Source organism: Stylophora pistillata, chromosome 8 (assembly GCF_964205215.1).
Source record: "Stylophora pistillata chromosome 8, jaStyPist1.2, whole genome shotgun sequence".
NCBI classification, from domain to species: domain Eukaryota; kingdom Metazoa; phylum Cnidaria; class Anthozoa; order Scleractinia; family Pocilloporidae; genus Stylophora; species Stylophora pistillata.
In genome coordinates, this window is record NC_142526.1 from 12,715,103 (window position 1) to 12,737,602 (window position 22,500).

The 22,500-nt window shown below is 38.4% G+C and overlaps 2 protein-coding genes across 2 annotated transcripts in view; both read right to left on the reverse strand.

Annotated features, from left to right (window-relative positions):
- Window positions 1–5,437, reverse strand: part of LOC148725032 (cholinesterase-like) — an 8,167-nt gene extending 2,730 nt beyond the window's left edge. Inside the window, exons 1-8 of the mRNA XM_088731578.1 lie at window positions 5,292–5,437; window positions 4,880–4,968; window positions 3,576–3,608; window positions 2,570–2,905; window positions 1,414–1,752; window positions 951–1,003; window positions 513–768; window positions 96–346 (exon numbers count right to left, since the gene is read on the reverse strand). Of these exons, the coding sequence (XP_088587704.1) occupies window positions 96–346; window positions 513–768; window positions 951–1,003; window positions 1,414–1,752; window positions 2,570–2,905; window positions 3,576–3,608; window positions 4,880–4,919 (1,308 nt within the window). The 5' untranslated portion in view covers window positions 4,920–4,968; window positions 5,292–5,437. The remainder of the gene's footprint in view (window positions 1–95; window positions 347–512; window positions 769–950; window positions 1,004–1,413; window positions 1,753–2,569; window positions 2,906–3,575; window positions 3,609–4,879; window positions 4,969–5,291) is intronic.
- Window positions 5,438–10,714: 5,277 nt separating this feature from the next.
- Window positions 10,715–22,500, reverse strand: part of LOC111332803 (uncharacterized) — a 17,220-nt gene continuing 5,434 nt past the window's right edge. The window contains exons 5-13 of the mRNA XM_088731431.1: window positions 22,090–22,302; window positions 21,772–21,832; window positions 16,550–16,656; window positions 15,567–15,770; window positions 13,820–13,978; window positions 12,694–13,014; window positions 12,203–12,352; window positions 11,243–11,413; window positions 10,715–10,843 (exon numbers count right to left, since the gene is read on the reverse strand). Of these exons, the coding sequence (XP_088587557.1) occupies window positions 10,722–10,843; window positions 11,243–11,413; window positions 12,203–12,352; window positions 12,694–13,014; window positions 13,820–13,978; window positions 15,567–15,770; window positions 16,550–16,656; window positions 21,772–21,832; window positions 22,090–22,302 (1,508 nt within the window). The 3' untranslated portion in view covers window positions 10,715–10,721. The remainder of the gene's footprint in view (window positions 10,844–11,242; window positions 11,414–12,202; window positions 12,353–12,693; window positions 13,015–13,819; window positions 13,979–15,566; window positions 15,771–16,549; window positions 16,657–21,771; window positions 21,833–22,089; window positions 22,303–22,500) is intronic.

A 22,500-nucleotide genomic window follows, 5' to 3' on the forward strand; every position in this document is an offset into this window, starting at 1 on the left:
TTGTCAATTTATTCGTTAGATATTTCATGGGATTGCTTTGTCTGCTCTTTAAGTACATTTTTACAGTGTATTACTGCACAGTAAGCTGCCTGTACCTGATCATACATTCCATAATTTCCCTTTAAGTCAGTGCCAGGAATGTTTAGGAATCCCAGTATTCCAAGCCTGTAGTTAAAAGTTACCACGATCACATCGTTAAATGAAGCCAAGATATGGGCCGGATAATGAGCTGAAGAACCGAATGTGAAGTTGTGGCCTTGAATCCAAACCATGACTGCTTTCTTGTCGCGGGTTTTTTTAGTTGATTTCGGTATAAATACATTCAGGTAAAGGCAGTCTTCGTCCGCTATGAGAGAAGGAAGTGTTCTAGTATCAGTTTGCGGTCACTTATATTGAGAGACTCGCGTGTTAATCAGAAATTGGAAAACAGTTATAATTGATCTAATTTCCCTTGATAGGGTAGGGAGTATTTTTGCTACACATTTAGTATATATAAAAACATTATGCCTTACCCTCTCCGACTCTGACATTAGGTATTGGAAAATCAGCCGGCTGAGGGCAAGCAGCTTTGAAGTCCGTCGCTTGTCTGACCCCTGTCCATGGTTTGACACGCTTTGGAGCAGAAAACCTTAATTCATCCACAGGAGGCTCGGCATATGGGATCCCAAGATATGTGAGCACTGATTTGCCAAGTGGGACACTTTCAGTCTTGCCGACAAGTTTTCCTGACTCTATTTGCACGATGGTTGAGTTTTGAAAGCCTCTAACCTGCAAACGAGGATAAAAGCGAGAGAGTTTAGTTCAGTGATGTTATTGGGAGACGACTAACCTAACTAATCATGATGATTCAGCTGTTGTGTTTACTGAACAACATGCATCAAGTCATCATGCATCATGCATCAAGGGAAAAAAAAGTTTATTCATAGAAACCTGGATTCAGTAAAACTCACCAATTTTGAATCTGGGAAGGTTTGATTCGAGTTGGATTTGGTGTAGTTTGTCCCTGAAACAAAAGCAAAGTACTCGTGAGTGTATAATAAATTTATTCTCTACCGACGTCGTCTAGAGACCATTTTCATGCATGTACCGCTCAATCCCCCGAACCCCATTCCTTCAAATCCATCAATGACATCTGAATGACAGAGAAAATTTCTTACAATGCCTAAGTTTATATTAAGTACATAGTTTAAACACTATAAATATGATAAACATCAATTGTATACTATCTTGCAACTTATGGAATAAAGTTCTCTCCGGTCAATGTGCCGCGTCTCTTTGTTAATAATACCTTACATGATATCTGTTTATGTTTACCTATCATTCGCCATTTTTAAACTGGATAAACGTCATTAAAAAGTACGTGACCGAATAAATGGAAGTTACAGTTTTTTATAGGCTTCTCTTACAGCTCACCTTTTGGTATTCCAACATCCAGGCGAATCTTGAGCGTAAATTGCTCCTGCCTTCCACCGTGACGTTTATTGTAATCTATTCTCATTAGAAGGCCGTCATCTCCTCTTTTTATTCTTTTCAGCACCACAGCACCATCATTCTGCCTAAATCTGCCTTGAAACCCCGACCAGCCATGATTAAATACATAACAACTAGTGGGCTGACTCTTGCAGAACGCAATTTTTTCTATTCCATTTGGCATACTTCTGATATATAGGTCTTTTACTTGTTCCCATGGCTGCACCATCTTGATTAAGTGGTCAGTCAAGTTCACATTGCTTCTCTCTTGTGCCCAAATACCTTAAATAAAAATATTACCTATATTTTGTCATTTTTCGGACAAATAACTGACTGAAGGCTAGATGAGGAAAAAGACAATCTTAAAGTTACCCCTCCTATCCCAGTATGATGGAGAGACATTCCTTATGTTAAAAAATTTTTTGGCAAAAATTAGCCATCTGAAATTTAATTCACTGGACTAGCAGAGGGGTAATACGCTATGTCGCCAAAGGATGGGCAAAAGCGGGAGTTGCTAGGGTAATAAACGGGTGAGTCAGGAGGAGTTGCTACGGTTATGAACGTAAGTCAGCTTAACCTCCCAAGGATCCATTCGAAGAAAATTACAATGACCTTCAGTTGTAATTGTGAATAGACGGTGTGATGCATTTTTGCATATATAGCTCTGCTTTGTTGCAATGGAACATGTCAAACCATTTTCAGTTTCGCTTTGTTAGAACATGTATTTTTTCAGTGTCATTGTAAACTATGATTATGGAAAATTAGAGATAGTTGTGCCAATTCTGAGGCTAACTGCTTGTTAATGCAGATCAGCTTTTGACAATCTTCGAGAAATTTGGTTCCTTTAAATTTGTATTTTTGGCCAAAACGCGAAATTAAGTTCTCAAAAAAATATTTAACAATATATTTCCTCATTTTTGGCAATTTAAGACATCCTATTTTCGATTTCTGTCTCTAAATGTACATTTACTCAGCATAAAGGGTAACCAGTATCCTAAGACGCCACGTGATTAAACTGGTAGCTCTAGCGCACGAGAAGAAATAATAAAAATAAAAAAAAAAATAAAATAAAAAAACCAGAGGAAAAAAATACACTTACATTTGGTCGAAAGATCAATCACAACAGCGTGCCAAGTGGTCGTACTTCCATCACTGATCCCGCAGGCAAAGGTTAAATTTTTTTTCTTTGTTTCCCGTGTTGATCGTTTTATGATGAGACTTCCTTTAGAGACTCCCATAACAGTTATTTCGTCAAACTCTTGTGAATGACCCCGAAGAGTACACTTCTGAGAATTGTTGCAACTAGCAACGTCAATAAATTTCGAGCTTCCAGAATCCCGAGCTCTCCATTCGATGTATACATTCAGAGAATTCAGTTTACTACATTCCAGCTGCAAAGTCTCGTTAGGACACATATGCTTCTTTGTATTCCCACCTGAAGGAAAATGATCAAAGTTTGCCGCTAAATTCACGTTGATATCTATTCTCCTTAGGGCTCTCAGTAATGTTTTTCGGTACTGAGAGGTGTATGTCTCTGGTTTACAGAAACTTTCTCCGTTCGAACCTGCTTATTATAAGAATATACTTTTTTAAGCAGTGATAAACCTTTTGCCCCCTGAATAATTACACCTTCCAATTTTTCCAAGAGTTTGAATCCAGTTTGGAAGTAAATTATATATTAACTAACATAGCTGACTGCAGGAAAGGCCCTAAATAGCTAAAGATGGAAGGCATTTTCTGGGACTCACCTGCAGCGGGAAGGGAGAGAGTATTTCCAGAATTGCATTTTATTTTTCATACCTGAAAACCGTATCTTCCATCATTAAATTGTGAGCGCAGGAAGATACCCTCGAGCATCGTCAGTTGGTTCATTCATTCGACAGTCTGAGTCTTATTTTGTTAACTTATCATTGATTAATTGATGCAAAAAGGACTTTGAAAACATGATTCTGTGATTTTGATTAGTACAATCTAGTTAAATTAGGAATTTCTATTTGTGTTGTGTTCCCTCGTAAACTAAAGAAAGAGGTTGAGGTCCTATATTAGGGTTTTCCCTTTTGCGACGAGGGTGACGGGACGATGTGTCAGCAAATTAGCACACTAACCTTGGGCAATAGCCACAAAATCCTCCAGTTGACCTGTGAAAGGAGGGTTATATGCGTAAGTATCAATGAATTTATTTTTCCATTCAATTACACACGTAAGCGGCGAAAAATATGATGGCTAAACGGAAAAACTGGGCAATTATTTGAGGACACTCTAGAGTATGGAAACCGGAAAAGCTGAAATTAGGGATACAATCACAGTTGTATAGTTCCATTTCATTTGCTGTTTTTAACTAAGGGAAGTTACTAATTAAAAGTGAAAGTGCTTTCTCTGGGGAAAGTAACTTAGAAAATAGCTCGTTTACGATCAAAGCTGGAAAATATAAAAGCCTCTCTTTAATTTTTCAAATCCATTTAAATCTAAAATGTTTTAGCGCAGAGTTAGGAAATGCGCACAATCAGAATCGTTGGCCGACGAGAAAGAGAAACTCCATTTAACGGCCTTTATTGCTAAAATTCGACTATTTGCTACGCTGGTTTCACTTTGTTAAGACTTTTATCAATTCTCCGTTTATTGTAGGAAGAGTTTGAGCTTATGGTGTTTTCTTTAATGTCGTAGACTCTCTGGGATAATGGGATAATCCTTAAATGAATCCTTATATTAGTGTTTCGTTGATGTGCAGATTTCTTCCCGAGATTTCGTGAAACCACTTAACGTTAGGGGTTTTTCCCGAAGAAAGCAAGAACATCCGGTCACAGGTGAAATTTGTTTGCTACAAATCGTTTTATTGACATTTATCTACCAAAATTTACAGTTCGTTGAATCCGTGCAATATATAAGACATGCCTGATGTGTGTGTCATGTGGATATTATGTCGCGCTAAAAGTTTTCGCTAGTGACGCTTTGATGACAACTAGCAATATTAAGGGAATTACCACAAAGTATCAAAGAAATGAGAAAGAATGAAACTAGAATAAATAATTTTCAACAAAGATTAACACAAATGTACAGATCTTTTTTAAGGTTTTTTCCCCTTCCGTGTATCGTTATAAGAAAATTCTGAACTCTTCTTAAACCTACATGGACTCTCCCATCACTATTAGATCAAAATGAGGCTTTGATTGTCATTGCTTTTCATATTGTGAGCACTCCCTGAAAAGAGAATTTCACCATCCAAAACGACAACAGATGTCTTGGCAATTGAAAAGCTCACCTTGACTCAATTTCAATGAGTGCATACCACTGCACAATAGAAGCTAGTGTCTTACGGAGGAAAAAGCATCAATAACCAGTATAATTTAATCAACGGGGTCTCTTTTGAGTGCCGAAGTTTTTAAAAACAATTCATGCCCTTTCAACTTACCTAGAGTAAGCAATATCAACAGGGCTTTGTAGGGAGACATTCTTTGATCCACGCTAGGAAGTTGCGCTGGAAGTTTAGTGAGCACCTGTCTGTTGGAGAGAAAATGTGAAATTGCCTTATCATCTCAACTTTCCAATAGTATTTGTAATCTGGTTCTGTATTTAAAGACTAACTGCGCACTTCATTGATCAACATTAATTGTTTCCTAACAATGTCGTTCAGCTGTGCCCTGATACCGCTGCAACGATCATGGATCGTGGATTTTCAGCTAATTAGGTAGTTGACATAAACTCACAAATGGTTTTCTTGTGATATGATCCACTTGAGCGGCGCCTGATTGTGGTCAATACAAGATTTCCCTACGCTAACAAATTCATAAATATTTACTATACGTTACGACACAATTACTTACTTTCTGCAAGTTGACTTTTCCACGAGAACTCCAGAGGTGATATGATCTACTCGAGCGGCGCCTGAAAGAACTGCTTGGAACCAGTGTGAGGACGAATCTGTCTAACCTTTTAAGAGGTAGACTATATAACCATCTCACTGTTTTATTTGCGCATGAGCGAGACATTTGCTAAAAGTGTAATAGTGATAAAAATATCTTTCCATTTTCACTTTCAATAAAACGGAAAAAACCGTAATCTGTATCCGGCTGCACCCGAAACTGTTTCCCAGAAGTAAATAAACAACGTCCTTTCAGCTCTGAACGGTGGCCAAAAAAACTTGTGTGGCCAGCGAGTCAATATTTACATCTTTCATTAACTAACAGCTCCATTTTTTTAAAAAAAGTTATATCTTGTGGCTTTAAAGACGATTATAAGCGATCTTATCAGTATTTCGTGTCTTATGTTTGTTCAACAGCACTGGAGCAGAAACGCCGGAAATGAGCTGAAGGAAATCGAACTATAACGTTTCCTTTGTTTATCAAAATTATCCTTAGCAGTTCCTGTTATGTTCTGTAAGCGATGTTTATTAAATATGAAGATGAGAAATTGAGAAAGTTTTAAAAAGTGCACTTAGGGAAGAGGGACCTAATTTGAATAATTTAAAACACACATTCACACACTCCAAAAATACTTATAGTCATGACCCCAGAACAAAACCGTAAGAGCAATGCGCGTAGAATTACCGTACACGGCACACTTGAGGCCTTGTTTATACGGTGAACTCTTCGCTAACAGATACTCATAAACGGATAGCTCTACCTAAGGACACTTTTTTCAATTCCCATTTTTGACTCCCAGTCAAACTCTGTATTTACACATTCCCAGGAGCGGACACTCTCTTTTAAGCGGACGCGGACACTTTTTAAAGTGAAAATTGGATGTTTCTTTTGTTCACCGGCTCTCTCGTAAGCGGCAACTTCATGGATGATAATTGACTGTTGGCAAAACGATTTGTGCAACTTTAACAAAACAACAGAAAAGTGGAGATCGGTTTTGTCAAATCTTTATTTGTTCGCGAAAAAGCAAGCTGTTGTTAGTTTGACATGAGCAATTCCTGAAACAAGAGTCTAACATAACACTCTCCCGTAAGCGGACATCCACACTATCTTTCTTTAGTGTTCAATTAAGGGGAAAATTTCCGTGGGCGGACAATTCTTCTAACGGACACTTATTTCAATTTCTGAGGATGTCCGTTTATGAGAGATTTGACTGGCTGTGATCAAACTCCAAATTGCCTTGCACGTGTAACAGAGTTCAAGAATACAGCTTATTCAGTTACCTCTTCCGATAAAAAAGTACTTGAAAGGCAATCAAACGCCCTTGGGCAAAACAATCATTAGGGAATTGTCTTAACCGCGCCACTAAATCTATATTTAACTAATTGCATTCACTCATAACGGAAGAGTTAAGAGTGGCTCTCAGTCAGAGGGGGTCAATTCTTCCCAGCACAAAGGGACATGACAAATCGATACTGTATTTGAATTGCGATCTTAAGTTTCTCGCGGTTTGAATGAGAAAAGCTACTGATTCTACAAAAGAACCTTAAAAAGGAAGCACTTGTGGTAAATATTTAAAGATAGCTCCATCTGAACTACTGGGAGATCATTTAAGGAGGGGGTGGCATCGGGTCATGTTAGAAATCACAAAACCATAGAATGAATAACTCAAACCTGCAAAACTGCAAAAATTTCGATCAAAACCGAAAATTGCATGCAAAACGGTCAAAACTCGATGGTTTTATGCATCCCAAAGCCCTAGACGATTTGATACAGTGGTGGCAAGCGGAGCGTACCGTGACAGGTTTCGCGGCCATTATTTGAGGTCAGTGGAGATGCATAATTTCTCCTCAGATCGAAGAGAAAAACCGGAACTTAAATGGGAAAAACCGGAAAGCACATCAGAAACCAAATCTGAAAACTCATTAGTAGTTTTGACGAAAACCGAAAATAAAATGCTAAAAAACGGAAAACCTGCAAACCGAAATGAACTTCAAAACCGAAAAACCGATCTAAAGAATAGCCGAAACCAGAAATCTCAATGCCCTGCTCGATATATCATGACTCAGAAAACAAGAATATCAAATGAACTAACGATAGCGTTTAACGTGGGCGTACATAGTCTATCTGAACGATTGCGAGTTTATTTAAGAAAAATAGTATTTGATTTAGGCAACTACGTCATTCTGGTCATCAGGCTCTAATGTGACGCTAGAGGTATAGTTGTTTATTTACCAATGAAAAGTAATCTTGCAGCTCATCCTTCATCGTTTTCTGTTACTCTTAATCAGTAACATTCTTCCCTCGGCCCCTTGACTCGATGATCAGAATACTGTAATTTATTCCAGAAAGTTACCCTCTCTATTTTGTGTTTAAATTCTATTCTTCGTTCAAGGTCAACTGAAGTATTGTCGCTGAAAGGGAAAGTATGCAAATGAAAGTCTTTTCGCTAAAAGGGAAGCAAATTCCAGTGGATTTGGAGACCTGGAAATAATCTGGATCCAAAGTTATATAGGTTAATATCGCTTCGTCTCCGTTGACCTTCCTGTGATAAGAATATAAAGATTGACTACCATAATAGTAAGATAATACTTTATATGGGTTAATGAGATATCAATGAAGAGATCTTATGTTTTTTTTTTTTTCACGGAGTTAATTTCTTATCAATTTTCGACAAAGTTAGCTCATGCGTTCGTCACTGATTAGAGTCTCAGTTTCTTCTCCTCTTCAGAATATTTTGGAGTTAACATCTTTAAAAACCAGGGGTCCCTTCATGACTTACATTTATCCACCCTGGATATGGAGAGTGGTTCGGGAATGTGGTCACAGGCAACATGACAGAAGGCTCCCCACCTTCCTGAAAGCAACAATTTCCTTTGGTTATGCAAGAGGGGAAGAAAAGATTAAACATTCAATCTGGATAGAATGTTAAGGTCAAATTTATAGAATACTCCCAGCCGAGAACAACTGCTTGAGAAGAAGGAACAGCATCAGGCTTCATTTATCGCACCTGGGCGTCATTTTACAGCTCCAGCGTCATTTCTAGGATTAATAAGGTAATAGAGGATGGAAAATTGACGCCAATTCATTCATTTTGTTGATCTCCCCTCTCAGCAGTTGAGCAGTTGATCATGAGTCCATTTTCTATAGTCCCCCTTTATATATTGTTGTAGAGTATTTTAAAGGATTGCTATTTCGAGTATTTTTAGGTTTACCTTCTGTTTTGTTAAGTCTTGCCTTTTTACGTCTACGTATTATTTTGATAAATCTATACTTTTGATCTTTTATTTTTAGTGTGTGCTTGAACTTGGCTCAGTTCTTACCGTGCCAGACATTTTAATCGCTTGTTATGGTTGAGGATAATTGGTTTGCTGGGTGGTTGTGTTTGGGTTGGTAAAACTGACCTTGAGTTTTACCCACACTGAAGATCCTGTTTTGGGCGCGTGATTCTCGTGCGCAGCTCAGTCATTGGCGTCTAATTGGTTCCTTGGTGCTCGCCAAGTACTTCGGAGCGAGCCACCCTATTTCCCCCCTTTGAAAAACAACGAATACACTGCGGAAACTTCCACGGTCAGCTAACCCAAACATGTCTACGATTTTCCAACTTAAAGCGTTGGTTCTTCACGCTAGATGATTATTATTAGATGCATAGAGCGTTGCTGTAGTAACTCTCCCGAAGGGTTAAAGAAGAAAATTACAGAGTCTTGGTACCTTTCGTTAATTCGTCCAAGCGAGTGGTAAAAAGCCCTCAACAATATTCTTAATTGGCGAAGATCGATTTCCCCTCTGTTCTCCCTGAAAACCATATGATCCCTCAAAATTTTCCGAAATACTCCCCGCCCTTCCCCCTAGGCGAGAAATAATGATTGGTCCCTAAATGAAAGTAGCACTAGTCGAATCTTCTTGATTGGTTGGATTGTTGATTGTTGATGCAAAAAGCAGGCCACGAGGTTGCAAAGTCGAAGTGCTTTCACAACCAATTCTGAAATGTTGATTTTCAATCTTGTGTTACACGCGAAGCGGTATCGTTTTTCGGATATTTTTTTGGTAGTATGAAATTTCATACTTCCTTCAACGTCGAAAAATGTTCAAGTTTAATTCGATCAGGGTAATCTTGCCTTTAACGCTCAAACCAAATCAAAGGCCGTTATGGGCGAGATTGAAGCCCCTCTAAAAGACAAATCAATGTATGAGTATCTAGTTATCCCGTATACAGAGCCTATGGCTGAAGAGTTAAAGTTTGCAGCATCAACGCCCGTCAAACCTTGTTCAAATATAAGATATGCAACCAAGTCCGGAACTTCTTGTGAGTAGCCTTAGTGTCACCTTCCCTCGGGAATGAAAAAAAATCGTCCTCGATATTAAATCGTGGCTTCTTACATGTAAGCACAAAGCATGCAGAGGGGGCATTTTGTTGTTTTCTAACATCATCGAGATAAGGTAAGTGAAGAAAAGACTTTATAGGACGAGCTCTAAACAATTTGTAAAAACAAGGCAGGCACGCTGCGAGTTTTCCTACTGATCATTGTAGTTGCGTTTTTTGCTTGTTGCAATAAATGCAAACCAGGGAGAAATCCAATACAATTAATTCTCCTAAAAAACATTGAAGAACGCACAAGAAAATATTCAAACGTAAATAACACCATTGCAATTGGAAGGATAGTTTTATAAAAAAGCTTCAATAACAATGCTGGGGCGGATCCAGGATTTAGTCAAGGGGGGTTCGAAGAATTGTTCCCCTTCTGAGGGGTCCAAGATTTTGAAAATTAGGTCTTCGGAAACATGATTTCCGGCGTTCTGAGGAAAAATTTAGGGGGTTCGACCGAACCACCCGAACCACCCCTGGAAGCCTGGATCCGCCCCAGCAATGAGTATAATCCAAATACACTCCGTAGAGTACAAATAACGCCCAAGAAGAGCACAAATATCACGCGGTATTTGTACTTCAGAGAACTGGTTAGACGGATTTTCTCCCATCGTGCGAGCGACGAACTGGATTGAAGTTACATAAAAAAAAAAATGGCGAACAATTTAAATAATTTTTCAGACGACGAAGAGTCGGAATAGCTGGCGAATATTGATCCAAGTTTATTAGCCCTACGGGCTCGTCAAAATACGGCACAACTCATAAAAACACTCAGCAATACAACGCACCAAAACGTCTACATGATGATATATATAGTCTAACTCCACTCAATCTAGTTTTCCTCTCTCCTATTTTGTTGAATTTAAATTACCTATATGTTATGGAACTTTCTCTATGTATTAACGTACTTCTGTGCCTATTTTAGATATCTATGTACGTCAAGCGAAAAGAATGGACAAAAGGTCAGGTCAGCCAGTCTCCTATTCCTTCATCTCGTCGATAAGCTATTGCATATTTCACAGGTCGTTTCATACACCAAAAAAAGAAAACCATAGGAAGCACGTCAGCGTAAGAAGCATGGGATACGATGTCAAAACTGTTGTACCACCATACGTTGTGTTGTCTGTTGTAATCTCTGTTGTACTGTCTCCTGAAGTAGAAAACAAAATGAACTAAATAAAAAGAAATGCTCGTTTACCTACACTCATCTCCGTCGCATGCTTAAATACTAGTTAACGTTTTGCCCTCAAGATTTAGTTGAGAGCAAAAATCTATAACGGAGACAACATTGTCTGATTATAAAGACTCCAATTCAATCTTGGGTTATTTAGCGGTTCAACAGCAAGTTAATCGACTACCTCATAAGCCCGGGGGTGAATCTTACAGTTCTCCGAATATCATGAATGATTTTATTCTTGAAGACAATCCTCGCGCAAAGATAATGAGGTGTCCAACTTCATAGGAAACAGTCTTGAAATCTCACAAGATCACTGTTGATGTTGTTCTTTTTTCCTTGGCAGTTAAACAATTTTGTTGCAGAAAAACCTACCTGTCACAGTTACGTCAAACCTCTGACACTCGTCCGCGTCAACATTCGCAGAGCAGTTTGATGAAAGACAGCAAAAGTAACTCGCACTGTCTTTCTTGTCTAAATCTCTGATTGTTAAGAAGGAAGGACTGTGTTCACCTCTTCTGCTGATGTTATAGTGTTCGTCTGGTGCTGAAGGTAAATAAGAAAGTGCTTAACATGCGGGAGCTATCTTAAGAAATAGACTCCTTTCCGCTGCCGCAGCGGTCGACCTTCAGTTTACCTTGCATTATTATACACTTAATGTATGGTCTACCGGGAAACTAGTCAGTTTTGTTTTCCCGAGATTCCTGATGTTTCACGAGACGAGGTCGAGGAAAACATCAGGATTCGAGGGAAAACAAAACGAACTAGTTTCCAGAGGGAACATACATTAAGTGCTTTGTTATATATTTAGACTTTCCTTTAATAAAACAGTCATATAGCAAAGACATGCTGTTGTATTCGGCGCGTGGGCGACAACTGCACAATTGTATCCTGGTTAGATACATTTGAATTTGATCAGGTGACCAAGAATCAACCAATCACAACGCTCGTTTTGTTGAGTGAAAGTCTAGGTATGTAACAATTTTAGATACTCGGTATTCATACAGTAGGATAGTTAACTAAATAAAAAAAAAGAGCAACTGAACCTCAGCAAAAAAATGTAGAGTCATCATTGAACATTGGATTAGTGCCTTATACTTTAGCTTTAGCATCAATGTACGGTGAACAATTCACATTCAAGTTAACTCAGTTGATAAAGCCAAATTATCTCATAATGCTTCCCCCCTCCTCCTTATGAACCCTTCAGAGACGCAGCAACTACAGTTTCTGCGGATAAATACCCCCTTTACTTAAATTCTTAGTTGATGTTGCCTTCTCTTCTCATTCCTCCACTTTCTGAGGAGTTGGGGTGTGCCTCAATTCGGTGACACTCACCTACACAGGACAGACTCCTTACATTGGCGTTCTTCTTTATTCTCCACTCAACTCTTAAAGGAAATCCTTTAGCACTACATTCCAGTTTTACTGCTTGTCCTGGTTCCTTGGTGATCTCCGTTTTATTTTGGCTTGTAAACCATGGCGTAACTAGAATGACAAAAGCAAAAGCAATAGAATTTCCATATCTTCACTGCTGAAACGTCTTGCGACGACCTCTTTCTTACTCTTGGGAATGATATAGCTTTCTGACAAATGAATGTTGAAAATCATGTGGCAACTAATGTCAAACTAGTGAATTTTCTTTGAATTTTGATGGCCCTAGCTCAGCTGATTGTAACAGAAAATGCTCATAATAGATGAGACAAAGTAAGGATGGAGTCTTTCCGTAGAACCTCAAGCACGAGAAATTGATAGTCACAGAAATTGGGAAAATACACTCGTATCATTATCTAGAATTGCCGAACCTGAGAACAAATATTAGTACTTACCATGTATCACAGTATGATCAGATACTTCATATGGTTTCCACGATCGTAACGCAACCTCCAGCAGGCAGGTATAATTTCCTCCGTCCTCCTCGCTGATACTTTTCAAAACTATAGGACGAAGAGTGTCCTTGGGATCAGATGGGTTCGGATATCTCACACTTTCCAAAAGGTCGCCATTTTTAAACCACGAAATTCTTTTCAGCCTCGTCCCTGGTGAAGCTATTGTGTCTGTCACGTTGCAAATCAGTGTTATGTGGTCATTATGCTGCATGCTATGAACATCATCAGGGGGGAAAACAGAGACTTTGGGAATTTCACTTCCTGAGAACAAAATGAAAAAAAAAAGAAAAAAAGAAAAAAGAAAAGCAAACTAGCAAGCAAAACCTCAAGCTTTAGTTCTTTTATATATCACCACCACCGAAGTTCTTCGTGTTCTAAGGGAATGGCGCTATTTTATGTCATAACTGACCACTCGATGTAAAAAACCTCGCTTAAATACATTGCATTGAATTCGAGAGAGGACATGGAGTATTCTTTGTTTTATTCAAGTTGTTTCGCTTTAAGTGACCGTTCAATACAGGTGGAGGACAATACAAAAAGGCCGTTGGGACTAAGTAAAAGGTGGCCGCTATCGCTCAATGGAGGTGACCGCTTGATGAAGGTGAAAAAACAGTAATTAAGGGGTAACAATTTTGGGCCTTTGAAAACCACTCGTTTGAAACAGGGTGACTGCTTATACAGTGCCGTTAAATACAGGTTCAAACTGCAGGATGAGGTATAAATTGTGCATTCAGTTAGTGCGTTGAACGAAGGTGTCCGAAAACTGATTTCCCACATAAAGATTGAAAGTAAATCGTTGCTCCAAGCTGTTAAATTAACAAACCAGAGAAAAAGCAAAATTCAGAAAAGTAAATAAACAATTTGGGGAATTGTTCAGAAAAAAAAAACTGTCAAATGATATCATGGAAAATAAAAGAGAACAGTAAAAAGCAAGTGCCACACAGGTTGATTAGTTTGAATATTTGATTTCTGGGGAGCCTGGTCGATAGCTCATGACTGCACCCTGTTACCAGGCCTCTCAGACAACAACTTTCTTTTCTAACTAAATGCTATCCAGAGTACTCACTTGTGATGACGCTGACAATGAAGCCATGAAACCCCTTCGGAAGTGCATCACCCACTGCAAAGGCTTGACACAAATACCTTCCCTTGTCCCCAAACAGGCTGTCTTCCTCCAGTGTTACATTTGTAATGTGCATAGTGACAAACAGCTTGGTATTGTTACCTGCAAATTAAGTACCACAGGTTTTAACAGAGTTTAATAGAAAAGCAACCTCTGTGAATGTTTATATTTTGTCAAATAGATCTGATTACCTCTTCAAATATGTATATTTCATTAACGTTTGTTTGTTTGTGTGCTTTTTTTTTTCACTGATACTGTAGTTTGACACACACACAAACACACACACACACACGCACACACATTTATGTCTTAGTATGCTGTAGCCTTGCAACTACATATCAATAGACTGGCCTGCACAGACCATAGCTTTCAAGAGTCGTCTCCGCCAGCCAGGCCAATTACGACAATCATCAAGTAATGAAGAAGTGAAAAATACAAATTGAAAATAGACGAAGGTTATTGATAACATCATGCTTTTTTTTTTCACTGATACTGTAGTTTGACACACACACAAACACACACACACACAACACACACACACACACACACACACACACACACACACATATTTATGTCTTAGTATGCTTTAGCCTTGCGACTACATATCAATAGACTGGCCTGCACAGACCATAGCTTTCAAGAGTCGTCTCCGCCAGCCAGGCCAATTACGACAATCATCAAGTAATGAAGAAGTGAAAAATACAAATTGAAAATACATGCTTTTTTTTTTCACTGATACTGTAGTTTGACACACACACAAACACACACACACACAAACACACACACACACACACACACACACACACACACACACACACACACATATTTATGTCTTAGTATGCTTTAGCTTTGCGACTACATATCAATAGACTGGCCTGCACAGACCATAGCTTTCAAGAGTCGTCTCCGCCAGCCAGGCCAATTACGACAATCATCAAGTAATGAAGAAGTGAAAAATACAAATTGAAAATAGACGAAGGTTATTGATAACATCATGCTTTTTTTTTTCACTGATACTGTAGTTTGACACACACACAAACACACACACACACAAACACACACACACACACACACACACACACACACACACACACATATTTATGTCTTAGTATGCTTTAGCCTTGCGACTACATATCAATAGACTGGCCTGCACAGACCATAGCTTTCAAGAGTCGTCTCCGCCAGCCAGGCCAATTACGACAATCATCAAGTAATGAAGAAGTGAAAAATACAAATTGAAAATAGACGAAGGTTATTGATAAGTACGTACATAAAGAGAAAAAGCTATAAATGTAAACAGCAGGACTTATTCCCAGAGATTCGGATCTAGCATAAAAATTTCGCTCCTTACGTAAAAGAATCATATTCTTCTAGCTGGTGGAAGATCATTTAGGAAGGTAATGGGACTTCGACCTTTGTCGAAAAAATTGAGGCAATGTTAAAACTTAAATAAACAAAAATAAGTGCATTAATTTGCTTTCGATGAGCGCTATAATTGATGCGAATTCTATGCCGCCATATAAGATATTGCGTCATACATTTATAAATTCATAATTTACATGCAGCCTACTGTTCTTTGATTAAGAAGATGAGTTAGATGTCCCTTCCCTCTTGATAGGTGTAAACTGAGTGTGGTATAAAATGTTTATTTTTATTTTAACATGAAGTGTTAAAATGTACATATACTTACCATGTATTTCGGTTCTGTTTTCGAAGTAAAAGTTCTTATCTCCTTTTAGTTGATGATAAATATTGAAGTCGTCTCTTCTCAAAAATCGGATTTCACTGGGTATATTTTCTCCAGAGGGATCGAAAGCGACACATGTCACTTGCGCTGATGTAAATTGTATGGGATACAGATTTCTCGGAAAGGGCTCTACTATTCCAAGCTTAGCTGCAACGTGAAAACACAAATAATTATCGCTTGTGAATATGTGAAAATCATAAATGAACAACGGTTAAAGAACGAGTACGAGAGCGATCTTTTCAGTAGTTAACCGTGACTACTTAAGCAGTGGTGAAAATAAGGCCTGAAAAAATTCAGGCCTTATTTTCACCACCACCAGATGGGCTTTATTTGACATGATTAATTTTATGCTTTAATATCATAAACGGGGTCCCATTTCAAAAGCTAAATTCAGTACATGTATTAAAACTGAAAGTGTAGAGAAGCTGCTGTGAACTATAAACGAACCCAAAATTGAAATTTTGGGCATGAGTAATGTCACGTCAAGTTGTTTGTTTGAAATTTCTCGGTAATTATATCAGGCACCGCGGCACCAAAACTGCATGTTCTCGCGTGAAGCATGACAGCCAATTTTTATGCATTTTTAACGACTACAAACGATTTTGATCGAAGTGAAAGTTGCTATAAGTTAGCATTGTAATGATTTTCCATTTCCTTGCATGACATTTGTTTGATAAACACAATAGGGCTTTTAAGCTGTAGTCGACTGTAGTTTCCTCTCTCAACAATAACATGCTGTCCACGACATTTCTCGCCTGTACAACGTCAAGACCTCAAGCTTGATATTCCTTAGAGATTAATTACAAAATGTTAGATACAATGTTGCAACTAAAAATAGTGGAAATTTTCGCACTTCGAGTGTGGATGGACGCTGACATGGCAATCTAAAGCTTGTCTCCGGACAATAATAGTAGATTCATACTTGCCTTGAACCTTTACGGCCAGAGATACAGTCGTGATAATCAGAAAGAGTTTTGCTGTTGCAGCCATAATTTTCAAGTGGTCTGCCATCTCCCTCGGTCTTTCTCCGATCCTCATACGTAAATGACACGTTCAATCTTTTTTGCTCTATATATCTGCTTGCTCTCTCTGTCTCGAAATAGAGATGACATGACCTTTGCAAGCTTTTGTGTAACGTCATTCAGCAATTGTGATAAAATGACACCTTTCCCGAACTTCAGTGTGGTACATGTTTGGGAGCAAGGTAGAATTAAGAAAGACGTGCCATGGCTCCATGTGTTAGGGCGTAAACGAGTGGAAAGAAGCGATAACCGTTACCGGAAATAATCGTAACGGAAATGCGTAACCGTGACGTATGACGAAGGTCACTCACATCTGGGACAGTAGTAAAAATCGATGCATGAGTTCGTTGAAAAAAGAAATGAATAAAGGCTGATAGTTTCGAAAGAAACTGTTTGGGGCTGCGTCGGTGGGAGTAACGAAATAATTTGGATATATCAACAAAGTTGAAATGGTAAATTGGCCACCGTAATGATTACAAAAGCTGACGTTTCGAGCGTTAGCCCTTCGTCGGAGCGAAGGGCTAACGACGAAGGGCTAACGACTAAGGGCTAACGCTCGAAACGTCAGCTTTTGTAATCATTACGGTGGCCAATTTACCATTTCAACTTTGTTGATATATCCAAATTATTATGTTGAAAAAAGAAATACATCTCTTGGAGCGCTATTTGTTTTATTGGTCTTTAATGTGGTTTTATGGGGCACGGGTAACAAATGCGCTCATTTACTGTCAAGCCAGGTTTTCACAAGAGCATAGTATGAAGTACTCAGCCAAAGATTTTATGTTACATCGGGATAGTTATGCAGGTCTATTTTTAGAAATATATTTCTATCGATGCATGCAATTATTTCGACAGAAAGGGATTATGTTCTGCCGTTAGGAGACAAGTTAGTGGTGGGGGTAAAACTGTTTAGCTCACGTGTAAGGGGCGAACTCGCGAGGTTGGCAAGAGGCGAAGCAAAACATGGCAAAAAGAAAGGACCTAAGACAAGAATTTAAAAAAAAGGTAAAGGGTGCAGGAAGGAGGAAAATTAAAATACTTTTGAAATGCTTTTGAAAGTTTTTTGATCCATCATGAATCAGGCCCTGGGAATCATCTGATTGTGTTTAGTCGCCGGGATGGCGAGTGATCTCCACTTTCCTTCCCTCTACAAAAAAAAAAAACCTCTTTAGATTCCAGTTCTCTTAAAAACATGACACAGAAAGCCACCTCGAAAATGTACTTCTGCAAAAATCCAAGTTTAGTTTTATTTGAGCTTTAACCTGAGGCACAGTTGCACTAACAAAAAGAGCAAAGCTTATTATAAACTGACCAAGGAGAATACTATAGAAAGAAGGACAGAGATTAGTTGTTTTTCGCTGTGGCCTTCGCCGTCTCTCTTTTTTCCCACCTTTATAACGATTGTAAGGTGAATTTTAGACTAATCCCCAGCATTTATGTAGACTCAGTTGTCCACGCTAGAGTAGACTAGTGGTGTTTAATTCTGAACCTGGAGTTCTAATATTAAATCAGTCTTTATATCCCTCCACAATGTTTTACTGACGAGATCAAAGACTTCCTTATCAAAGCACGACTGAAAGACATCCTCGATTATCCTAAATGTAATCATGGGGGTTTTGCACCTACGGTACAGACTATTGTTACAACTTTAATTTGCCAGAAAAAAAATGTATACTTATTGATAAACGTTAAATAGTGGGATTTTCAAACTATTTGAGTTACGGGCTCATAAATGAAGATTGTTTCTAAGAGGTTATAGGAGTGTTTGTTTAGCCATCAGTCACGGTGTGAGGACCAATCTGTCTAACCATTTTAAAGTTAGACTATATAGCCATCTCACTGTTTTATTTGCGCATGAGCGGCACATTTGCAAAATGCGTAATAGTAGTAAAAATATCTTTTCATTTTCCCTTTTCAATGAAAAGGAAAGAACATTAATCTGTATCCAGCTGCACCCGAAATTGACGTCCTTTCAGCTTTGAAGGATGGCCAAAACACACTTGTGTGGGTAGCAAGTCAATATTTATATCTTTCAATAATGAACAGTTTCACCTCAAAAATTAAAATATATATCTTGTGGCTTTAGAAATGATTCTAAGCGATTTTAAGTTAGGTTATCTGTATTTCGTGTCTCGTGTTTGTTCAATGGTACAGGAGTAGAAATAGAAATGAGCTAAAGGAAATAGGACTAAATAGGAACGGTTCCTGGGTTAATCAAGAGATCAAAATTATCCTTAGTTGTTCCTGTTATGTTCTTAAGCGATGTTTTGGTAAATTTGACGATGAGAAATTTAGAAAGTTTGAAAAAGTACTATTAAGGTGCAAGGACTTAGTTTCAACAACTTAAAACACACGCACACACACTTACATTCCAAAAATGCTCAGAGTCATGACCCAAGAACAAAACCGTAATAGCAATGCGAATACAATTACCTTCACCGTACACTTGCCTTGTCTATACAGTGAACTCCCCGCCAAAGGATGCTCTCGTACGCGAACAGTTCTACTTAAGGACTGACTTTATTCAAATCCCGTTTTGCTTCCCAGTCAAACCCTGTATTTACACATTCCCATGAGCGGACACTCTTGCAAGCGGACGGAAGTATAAAATGGATTTTTCTTTTGTTTTACGCTCTGTCGTAAGCGGATACCCCATGGATGATAACTGACTCTTGGCAATCCAATTTGTGAACTTTGACAGGGCAACAGAACAATTGAGATGAGTTTTGTCAAATTTTCATTTTTTCGCTGGAGAGCAAGCTGTCCGCTAGTTTGACATTAACAATTCAAACAAGAGTCCAACGTAACACTCTCCCGTAAGCGGACATCCACACTATCTTTCTTTAGTGTTCAACTGTGCGAATAATTCTCTTAGGCGGACAATTCTACGAACGGACACTTACTCCAATTCCTGAGGATGTCCGTTCATGAGAGAGTTCACCAGCTGTGATTAATCTCCAACGATTAGATAATTTAAGGAGGGTGGCATCGGGGTATATTAGACGCCAGAAAACCGTATAAAAAGTAATCCAAAACTGCAAAACCGCAAAAAACAAAAAAATGTTCTATCAAAACCGAGAAGCTCATGCGAAATGGTCAAAACCGATAAATTTTACATCCAAGTTATCAAAGGCCTAAACGATCCGGTACAGCGGTGACAACTGGAGCATGCCGTGACAGGTTTCGCTGCTATTCGAGATCAGTGGAGGTGCATAATTGTCAGATCGAAGATAAGTACTAGAACTTAAATAGGAAAAACCGAGAAGCATATCGGATACTAAATTATCAGACGATTTGGTGTGTCGTATTGCGGATTATTATCCAACTACACCTAGACGAGTACGAATAACGCTATAGGCGAGTACAAATATCACGCGGTATTTGTACTCGTCTATTGTAGTATCGGTTAAACTGGTTTTCTCGCATCGCGCAAGCGAAGAATTGGATTGTAGTTACGGAAAAAAAAAAAAGTGGCGGACAATTTCAATCATATTTCCGACGACGAAGAGTCAGAATGGCTGGCAAATATAGATCCAAGTTCATTTGACGAATCGAACGAAGAAAAACAGCGTGACGACCAGAAAATTTCTTCATTTAATGAAGAAAATAGAAACAGCAACACAACAACGTGCCAATTCCGTTCCGCTTCGCATACTTCTGTCACGCACTCCCGTAAATAAATATCCGCGAAATTCGCCCGCAGAAACAACAGTTTGGCGTGTTGGAAAATAAATAACTTATTAGACGTTTTGTTGTGTAGTATCGCTGAGTATTTTTACTCGTTATTTGTATTTTGACTCGCCCTACGGGCTCGTCAAAATACGACACAACTCGTAAAAATACTCAGCGATACTACACAACAAAACGTCTAATAAGATATATGTATTTTTATTCGTTGTTTGTATTTTGACTCGCCTTACGGGCTTGTCAAAATACGGCACAACTCGTAAAAATACTCAGCGATAGAAATAATAATTTAATAATTTAATACATTTAATATAGCGCTTTACCTATTAAAATATTCTAAAGCGCTGTACAATATTAAAAGCGTTCTTAAGAAGAAAGATAAGTCTTCAACTGTAGTTTAAAAAAGTCAAAGTTCATATAGTATCTAAGGCCAGATGGGATAAATAATACTATCAATAAGAATATAAAATTACAAATTAAAAGCTTTCTTAAAAAGATAAGTCTTCAACTGTACTTTAAAAGAGTCAAGGTTCCTACAGTTTCTAAGACTAGATGGCAAGGCATTCCATACTGTTGGTCCACCATGGAAAAAGGCTCGATCGCCAAAAGTCTTCCGTGTCACTCTTGGGATAAGCAGCAATGTTTCAGAATCAGACCGCAGGCTGTATCTAGTTCTAGGCTTTACAGCAAGTAGTTCAGATAAATATTGTGGTGCCAGGCCATTCAAAGTTTTAAATACTAAAAGCGCAATCTTAAATTCTACTCTAAATTTCATCGGCAACCAGTGAAGTTCCCTAAGTACCGGAGTAAATTGAGTAGACTTAGGAATTAAGCATGTAACCCGAGCCGCCGCATTAAGAACTTTTTGAAGTCGATCATATTGATATTGCGGAAGCTTTTACAAAAGAGCATTGCAATAATCAATGTGATGTAACAAACGCATGAATTAAACACTTCGTTGATTCTGCAGACAAATATTTCCAAATTTTCCTAATATTATAAAGCCCCCCAAATGCTTTACTACTCACCTTTCCTATATGAGTATTCATAGACATACGGTTATCAAACCATGCGCCAAGGTCTCTAACATGCTTAATTAAGGGGTTGAATGTCACAGTCACCCACTTTAATTGAAGGAATAGCGACACACCAAAACGCCTTATAAGATATATATACTCTAATTCCACTCAATCTAGTTTTCCTCTCTCCCATTTTGTTGAATTCAAAATACTTATCGAACTTTCTCTATGTATTAACGTACTTCTGTGCCTATTTTAGATACCTAAGTACATCAAGCGAAAAGAATAAACAAAAGGTCGGGTCAGCCAGTCTCCTATTCCTTCATTTCGTCAATAAACTACTGCATATTTCACAGGGCGTTTCATACACCGAAAAAAGAAAACCATAGGAAGCACGTCAGCGCAAGAAGCATGGGATACGATGTCAAAACTGTTGTGCCACCATACGTTGTGTTGTCTGTTGTACTCTTTGTTGTAATGTCTTTTGAAAAAGAAAACAAAATGAAATGAATAAAAAGAAATACTCGTTTACCTACACTCATCTTCGTCGCTTGCTTAAATACTAGTTTACGTTTTGCCCTCAAGATTTAGTCGAGAGCAAAAATGTATAACGGAGACAACATTATCCAAATTATCTCATAATGCTTCCCCCCTCCTCCTTATGAACCCTTCAGAGACGCAGAAACCACAGTTTCTGCGGATAAATACCCCTTTACTTAAATTCTTAGTTGATGTTGCTTTCTCTTCTCGTTCCTCCACTCTCTGAGGAGTTGGGGTGTGCCTCAATTCGGTGACACTCGCCTACACAGGACAGACTCCTTACATTGGCGTTCTTCTTTATTCTCCACTCAACTCTTAAAGGAAATCCTTTAGCACTACCTTCCAGTTTTACTGCTTGTCCTGGTTCCTTGGTGATCTCCGTTTTATTTTGGCTTGTAAACCATAGCGTAACTAGAATGACAGAAGCAAAAGCAATAAAATTTTAATATCTTCACTGCTGATACGTCCCGCGACGACATCGTTCTTTTTCTTGGGAATAATAAAGCTTTCTAACAAATGAATGTTGACAATCTTGTGGCAACTAATGTCGCCATTAGTGAATTTTCTTTGAACTTTGATGACCATCAACTGATTGTAACAGAAAACGCT